The sequence below is a fragment of the Colobus angolensis genome, unplaced genomic scaffold (genome assembly GCF_000951035.1).
Source record: "Colobus angolensis palliatus isolate OR3802 unplaced genomic scaffold, Cang.pa_1.0 Scaffold27, whole genome shotgun sequence".
NCBI classification, from domain to species: Eukaryota; Metazoa; Chordata; class Mammalia; order Primates; family Cercopithecidae; genus Colobus; species Colobus angolensis.
Window position 1 is genome coordinate 16,351,577 of NW_012115932.1, and position 8,267 is coordinate 16,359,843.

An 8,267-nucleotide genomic window follows, 5' to 3' on the forward strand; every position below is an offset into this window, starting at 1 on the left:
GTGCTGGGATTACAGGCGTGAGCCACTGTGCCTCGACCCCTATAGCACACTCTTGGCCATCAGGAGACAATGCCAGCCAGAGCTTCACCATTCTTTGGACATAAAGGAAGCTTTCCCTTGGTTTGTGGACACTGTAGTTAAGAGAATGAAGGGGTGCTATGGCCTAGAGGGGTCACCCCTATTTCTCAGCAGTGCCCAAACATAACTGGCATAGGTTTCTGTTCTTTGATCCCGAAGATCCCAGGCCACAAAGCTATGTACCCTTTCTCCTGCCAAATAAAATCCATAGACACTGCATCTTCATGATGAAGCTTGAAACCAGTCAAGCACTTTTTTTATTTTTAAAAAAAAAGAAGGAAAAAAGTCTAATGGTAAGGTATATAGCCTATACATGCTACAGCTAGTTGTTCTCACCCCTCCCCTCACATCCTATATACTCGTTTATTTAATGTGTTAAAGGAAACAAAAACCACCACTGGAATGCCAATTTGCCAAGAGGGTAGAGTAAGTGTGGGGATCTCCAGCGTCATCTTATGAGCAGGCACCAGGTGGTGGGTGGTGCCCACTGTTCCTGGAGGGAGGTAAGAAATGGCCTATTACTTGGAAGCTCCCCAAAGCAGGAAATGTGGGTTGTAGTCAGGGTGGCCACAGTTTATCATCACCCCTCTAAGTGACAGGGGTGCTAACAATAATTACACGGGCACAGAGGCATACATGGGCCACACACCAGGGTAAAACGTGGACACCATCGTTGCATTAGAATTGCTTATTGCTGATGTAAGCCTGGTGGGGGCACCTTCTCTTTTACATGAATAGGACATCTGAAAGTGAAGGCTACTGGCTGTGGCACTGTGTTTTGCCTCTTTGAGGACAAAAGAGGTTGAGCCCCTCATCCCTGATTGGAGCTAAGAAGGTTTACTTTGGAGTCGAGGAGAGAAACGGGAAGATGGAATGTTGAAACATGAGGAGGAGCTCGACAACTTGGCAGGATAGCACCAGAAACCAGATGCCACCCCACGGAGCTGGGCAGTCCAGTCTGTAGAAAGGTGCTCTGAAGGAGGTCCATGAGCAGGCAAGGACTGTGGAGCCTCCGGTTCTAGCTGTGCAGCTCTGCCTGGGACCCTCGTGGAAACTTATTCTAGTTAGGAGCAATTCCTCCAGGCCAAGGGAGGGCGCCCTGCACCCTCAGGTCTCGATGCATGTTGCTATACCTCTCATCAGCCCACTGACATGAGGTCATCTTTGGTCTGTGGTGAGGTATGGGTGTCTGCAGTCTACACAAAAGCCTTGCAGAATGGGCCTGGACAACCCTTGGGGGATAAGAGAGCCACACATGGCTCAGGCTGTTAGGTGTCCACTGTCACAGTCCAAAGAGAAGGGGGCAGCTTAACCCAACATGGAAGACTTGGGGACGATGAAAGGATGGGGGCCCAGCTACGAATGTTTTTGTTCTTGATGTCAAGTTGCCAGCTATTGGAAGGCAGGAGCAGTTTCTTCTTTTTCCCCACTCTGTGCTGGATACTTGGGAGAGGTGAAATGAATACCACACTGTCCACTCCTCAGCCTAAGGTCCTTCTCAAGTCCTGGCACACTCAGCATTTGCTCTTTAACACGGCATATGTTCCCCCATTTTCTACCTGGTAATGAAATCCTCAGTGGGTGTAAACATTTTAGGGCCAAGAACATTGCCTTGGAAATTGACTCTATGGCGTGGCCTCATGGCAGAAGTTTAAAATGACTAACATAACTTGGCAGGGGCTCCAGCAATCCCCCAGTAGGGAAGGGCCATTACAAGTGGTTTAAGCTGGAGCTCAGCTCTCCCCAAGTCTTAGCCAGAACAACATACACCCACCAATGGCAAAGAAAGATTCTGAGCAAAAACTGTGAGCAAAGGCCTCTTCTATCAAGAGGTGGTCCTAAGACTCAGATTTTCCAAATTTTTGGAGGTACCACAAGCTGTCCATTTGCCCTGGGATGTAAGGTAAAGTAGTCATCACAATTGCAGTAATAAGCAGAGGTGAAGGGAAGAAAAAAAAAATCTGCCCACCTTTTGGGCTGCCATTTGGCCCGTGACCTACTGAAATGTGTGACCAAGGGATGGAGGGAAGAGACACTGAAATTCAGAGGGAGGGTCACTTGATTCCCTGGAAGCTCTCAGAGAAAAAGTCATGGGCACGAGGGACAAACAAACAAACCAAAACTCGAGATCTGAGTCCCAGCTTGGCCACTATTTAGACAAGGCTGGGGTATGTGACTTCTCCCTCTGAACCTTAATTTTCTCACTATAGATCAGGGCTGGTCCTATCCGCCTCACAGGGTTGCCGTAAGGATTAAAGGAGGGAGTGTGTTTAGGCACTGGTCACCTGCCTGGTGCTTGGCACAGTTGTCACGATGGGCCTGGACACTTTCTAGAGCCATGACTCCAGGGGAGTTCTGCATATGTGCCATCAATTGCTCACAGAATAGTGACCACAGTCCTGGATGGGGTAAACCTAAGTCCCCAGGCAAGGACAGCTAGTCATAGCCACCCTGACCCACCCACTGCCTGGGGAAGTGTCTACCATTGCAGGAAAAGGAGCTGGATACAGACGTCCTCAGGCCATAGCTATGACCCGAGGAGAGAACAGTGAACAGAGAGGAATGTGACTTCAGTACCTATAGTTCATGTCAGAATAATAATTATCATCATAGCAAAAGAGAAAGGCAGATTCTTTCACTTGCAGGAAAATTTTCTGCCTAGAGGAAGTCAGGGCAAGTCTGTTCCTACCCAGCTGACCCCTGGGAGGAAGGAACGAGGCAAGAGAGAAACTCTTTCAATGAAGTCAGCAGACAGGACTCAAAGCTCTTCCAGTCAGGGATGGAGCCACACACATTCCGGTCTGCTCAGAGCCTAGCACAGAGTAGGCACTCATAAAATATCTGAAAATGTCACTGAAAGCCAGAGAGCAAATCAGAAAAAAAAAAACGTGAGTTTTGTCTTTTGAAATGTAGTCAAATCTCACATAGCTTCACGAAAGTTGTTTAAACCAAAGTGGATCAAGAACTCAGGAAAACTGCCATGGGGCCTCCTCTCAAGGGAGAGGACCCTCGAGCGATGGCAGCCCTTTCCCACCTCCCTTCTTCCCCTGGCTGCCATCTGCCCCCAAGGTTCTGGGCACAGGGCCAAGTGGCAAGTGGGCCCTGCCCAAGCCTCTCTGGGGAACGGGATTGCAGCCGACTGGAGGAAGGGACTAAAGATGCTACAGGTGATCAGAGGAAGCTCCTTCTCATGCAGAAGCAGCCAGCGCCCACATGATAGGGGATGGAGCTGGGAGGTGGAGCGGAAGAGGGCTGTTAGAGCAAAACTTTGGCACTGCAGGTAGACAGTGAGCAGACTCCCAAAATACTGGCTTTGTGGGTCCAAAAGTATCTCAGCTGATGAGCACTGTGAACAGGAGATCTCTGGGGCAGGACAGGGCAGGGCTGCCTTGGTCAGGTAGAATGGGAAGGGGTTCTGCTCTACTCTCTTTCTCTGGGCTGGGAGCTAGAAATGCTGGGTCCTGATTTTGCTTCTGCAGTGACTTAGCCATGCCTCTCCAGGCCTCAGTTCGACAGATGACCACATCTGCCCTGGCTTTCTTCCAGGGAGAACACAGATTTGGCGGTGCGTGTAAAAAGAAAAAACATTACAAATGCCGGAGAGGCACAGGAAGCAGCTCTGCCTGGCCCTTGGTTCCCTGCCTCCCTATGGGACCGCTGCATGCTATGCCTAGCCCCTCGAGGCTGGCCCGCGAGGCCACCTCGGCTCCTGTTGCTCCATAAGCTCTATTTGCCAGGGGGCAACAGCTTAGAAGAAGGGAACAGGGCTTCGTGCCAACCACCAGGACCCTGGCATTCTCCTGTCATGGAGACACAGCTGTTGAGTCCAGGGAAGCCTTTGGTATAGGCTGGAGGGATGGTGGGTGTGGCAGCAGCCACGAATGCCCCCTCACTCCTACCACAATGAAGTCACTTGGCCACCTGCTCCTGGCACTTAGCCAGCTTCTATCTCTTCCCTGCATGGTTTGCCTTTTACAGAGGGGAGGGAACAGGCACTGAAGTCAGGCAGGCCTGGACTCACATCCTCTTCTCCCTTCTTCCTGGCTGGTATGTCCTTGGGCACATGGAGCCTGAGTTTCCTCATCTATAAAGTGGGTATAATATCACAAGGGAGGGTTGTGAAGGCAAAGTGCCGAGTACGGTGTTTGGCACCCACGAGGCACTCAGCAAAGGGATGCTGACAAGGGCACGACTCGTGAATGGGCCTCTTATTCAAACGAACTTTGAGATTCTTGCTTTAGGTAGGCAGAAATGAAATGCTCCAAGTTGGGGTGGGAATTCTCATTGAAAAGCCCTGGAGGGACTGGAGCCTGCAGCAGGAAAGTGCAGCATACAGGGGGCTGCAACCACCCTTCAGGGCTGACCATGGTCCCAAGAAAGAAGGTGGGAGGCAGGGCGGCCGAGCGGACCTCCAGGCCCACTCCTTGGGGAGCTGCATCCAGTGGAACCTCAGAGGCCATGGGCCTGAGGCCTTGGGGAAGGGGACATTTTCCCTGGGACTGGCAATGGAATGGACTTCTTCAGGATGAAGTTCCTTCTGGTACCAGGCAATTCAGAAGAGTGAATAAAGCCACTGGGCTTTTAGAAACATGAAGAAGTTGGAGCAAGTCGTCATGGACTGGGTGGGCTGCCCCTTACTGTGCCATGTCCAAGCCATGAGAGACCCTTGCTGGAGTTTCTCCAGGCGATGGGATCCAGTCCTGGAGGCCTTGGAGAGTCCTGGTCCCATTGTTGGGTCGCAATGCCATTGGCCAGGAGGAGTTCTCTTAAGGCAGGGATGCTGACACGGACAGAAAGCAAAGGCTGTGGGTTCTGAGCCTCCAGCGATGCTGTGATAGGAGGGATCAGACCCAGGGGCGCCCGAGGTGTCCGAAACTCACTCTCCACCCATGGGAGGCAAGAAGTCACAGTACCCCAGAGTCTGTCTGCCTTGGAAGCTGTGTGGAGAATGATAAATTAAGAGGCGTATTAAATATGTGGGTAAAGCCAGCAAGGACCAGTGGGCCCTCTAGGCAGAAAGGGAGTTGGCTATGGCTTCTTTCTGAGATAGTTGGAAGGAATCCACCCTTCCCAGGAAGGGGCTCCGCTCAGGACCTGGCAGAACCACCAGCCACTGCTGTTCTTCTCCCGGACTTCAAACACTGTCCCTTCCTGGAAGCTGCTGGTGTCTTTGTCTCCTTCAAAGTCGGCCACGGCCACATACAAAGAGTCCTTCAGGCCGTCGGCATTGGGGAGAGAGGCTGCAGCTGCTTCCTCCCTGTTTTCTCCAATCTTGCTGGTCCCCCGTGGCCCCAGGCTGCTTTTGCCTCGCGTGTCATCCTGGCCCCCCAAAGAGTTGGAGAGAAAAGGTTTGGCTTTTGGAGGGACAAGGAGAGCACGGCCTGGGGTGGGAGCTGCCCTGCTTTCGTGGCCTTCACACTGTGGACCTCTGACCTCTGGGAGGGGCCTGGATGACGAAGAGGTTTTCTTGGGGGGAGGTGGTCTCCGGGGTGGGACCACAGGTCTCTGCTGGGGAGCCTCCTGGAGAGGAACAGGCACGCTCTTAGACACAGGATCTGTGGTCTTGGCTGGCTTCGGAGGGGCTCTGCAGGAAATCTCTTTTGGGCTGAGACCATCCTGTTTGCCCGTCCTGTCCTGGGCACGGCCAGGCCCCTCTCCTGGGAGGAAGCTTCGGCTGAAGGCCGCATCTTGGCCCCCTACTGCCTGGGGGCCCTCCCCATCCAACAAGGACTTGTCTTGGGACTTGGCAGGCCTGAGCTTACTCCTGAGGTTGCAGATGTCGACTTGGTCTTCGCCCTGAGGTGGCTCTGTTTTGGGGGAAGGTGTTGGTTTTGGCCTAATCTGAGGTCTGGACTTCAAGAAGGGATTCTGGGGAGCGGCGTCTGGCTTCTCCTCGGGCAGGTCAGTTTTGGATTTGGAGATGGGCCGGAGGCTGGGCTTCTTCACTTCCTTGGCCAACACCTTGTGGCCACACTCCAGCCCCATGTCATTTTTCAGCTGGAACAGTTTGCTTTTGTCAGGTTTGGGCTCTGGCCGCCTGCTGTCCCGGGCTGGAGGGGTGTGTTTGGCTGGCATCATGGGCAAAATCATGCCTGGAGGCTTGGGGGCGGGGCCCCGGAGCTGCTCTGTCCTCTGCCGCTCCCGCTCCCGCTCCAGCAGCTCCCCCTCCGACTTGATGATGGATTCTTTCCTCGGAGGGAGGCTGGGCTTCTCCTCCATGTCGGGGTCTGAGATCTCCTCATAGCCTGCTGACGCAGACATGTCTGAAGACGCCTTCCTCAGGACCTCCTTACCGCCCTTCCAGTCTTTAGACCATGGCAACCCTGAGTCCATGGCACCATGCGGTGCATCAGGCAGGGGCCGGGAAGGGCCTGTGGCTTCGCTGCCCGTGTTGTTCTCCAGCACTGCTGCTTCCCCCAGCCGGAGCTGGGTCACCTCGTGGGGCAGGGGAGCCAGAAAGTTGGGTCTTGACGCATTGCTGGTCTTCTTGTATTTGTCAATGAAGGTTGCCGGGGCCCACCCTTCCTTATCTTCAATCTGAATGTACCACCAGCCACTCAAGTTTTTCTCGATCACCTGCAAGGGAGGATAGAGAAAGGCACTTGGGTACGATGCCAGTGCCAGCAGACGAAATGGTTTGGGAGAACCCACGTGTAACTGGAGCTCTGGAAGCTGCCACTGTGTGCTCAGCAGCTCCTCTGGCAAGGTCTACAGGGGACCACCAGTGGAGACGTGACCATGTTCTGGGAATATCTCACATGGGGGTAGATTCTTGTCGGACCAGATTCCCCCTAAAGCAGTCCATGAGATGTGGACTTGGGTATAGGTACTTAATTTGAGAGTTGGTCCTAGGAAATACACGTAAGAAGTAGAGAGAGAAAGAAGGGAAGGGGAGAAGCCGATTATGAGCAAGTTACTGCTCTGGGCCATGGGGATTGATCTGCCAGGGACCCGCTGAGAGACCACAAAGAGAATGCCTCAGAACGGGTCCCTCTGGGGATGCGTGCATTTATCTATCTACCCCCGGCCCCTCCCTACCCAGGGTATTAACTCCTCTCCCCTTCTGGGAAGCTGTTGGCTTGCAAGGACGTGTGTGTAGGTGCAGGGGGATTCAGGTGGATCGGGGCACTGGCAGCGTCTGCTACAATTCTAAAGACAAGGCAGAAGTCAAAGCTACCCTTGATCCTGGCTTCTTTGGCTGAGCATCGGATGAAGAAGTTAGCTGGTATTTATAGAGGCCACAACATATGAAAGATACCTACCTTTTTTTTGAGACAGAGTCTTGCTCTATCACCCAGGCTGAAGTGCAGAGGCATGATCTCGGCTCCCTGCAACCTCCGCCTCCGAGGTTCAAGCGGTTCTCATGCCTTAGTCTCCCAAGTAGCTGGGATTACAGGCGTGCACCACCACACCTGGCTAATTTTTATATTTTTGGTAGAGATGGGGTTTTGCCATGTTGGCCAGGCTGGTCTCGAACTCCTGGCCTCAAGTGATCTGCCTGCCTCGGCCTCCCAAAGAGCTGGGATTACAGGTGTAAGCCACCGTGCCTGGCCTAAAAAATACCTATCTTTGAACACAGGAATCACACTCAGCTCAAAGAGATGCTCGTGTTTATATACAGGGGACCTGGAGTTGGTGGAGTACAGTAGATTTTCATCTTGTCCCTACTTCCCTGTGGGATACACGCCGGTTGGATGGAATGGTGGCTGGAATCACCCACGTTGTTGAAGATCTTTTTCTCTCTTTTTTGTCCAGCACCGCGTGGCTGAATTCACACAGGTGAAAGGTGTGCTCACTATTACGGGCTGAATTGTGTCTCCCTACCCAAATTCATATGTGGAAGCCCTGACCCCCATACCTCCAAATGTGGCTGTATTTGGAAATACGGCCTTTAAAGAGGTGGTGAAGTTTAAAATGGGTCATTAAGGTGGCCTGAGTTTGGATGTATGTCCCCACCCAAGTCTCATGTTGAAATGTGATCCCCAATAATGGAGGTGGGGCCTGGTGGGAGGTGTTTGGGTCATGGGGACGGATCCCTCATGAATGGCTTGGTGTCCTTCCCATGGTAATGAGTTCCCACGAGATCTGGTTGTTTAAAAGTGTGTGGTGTTGGCCGGGCGCGGTGGCTCAAGCCTGTAATCCCAGCACTTTGGGAGGCCGAGATGGGCGGATCACGAGGTCAGGAGATC

The 8,267-nt window shown here is 52.8% G+C and overlaps 1 protein-coding gene across 1 annotated transcript in view; it reads right to left on the minus strand.

Annotated features, from left to right (window-relative positions):
- Positions 1-299: 299 nt before the first annotated feature.
- The window catches only part of SH3PXD2B (SH3 and PX domains 2B), a 118,749-nt gene continuing 110,781 nt past the window's right edge, over positions 300-8,267 (minus strand). The window contains exon 13 of the mRNA XM_011947795.1: positions 300-6,654. Coding sequence (XP_011803185.1) covers positions 5,107-6,654 — 1,548 coding nt within the window. The 3' untranslated portion in view covers positions 300-5,106. The remainder of the gene's footprint in view (positions 6,655-8,267) is intronic.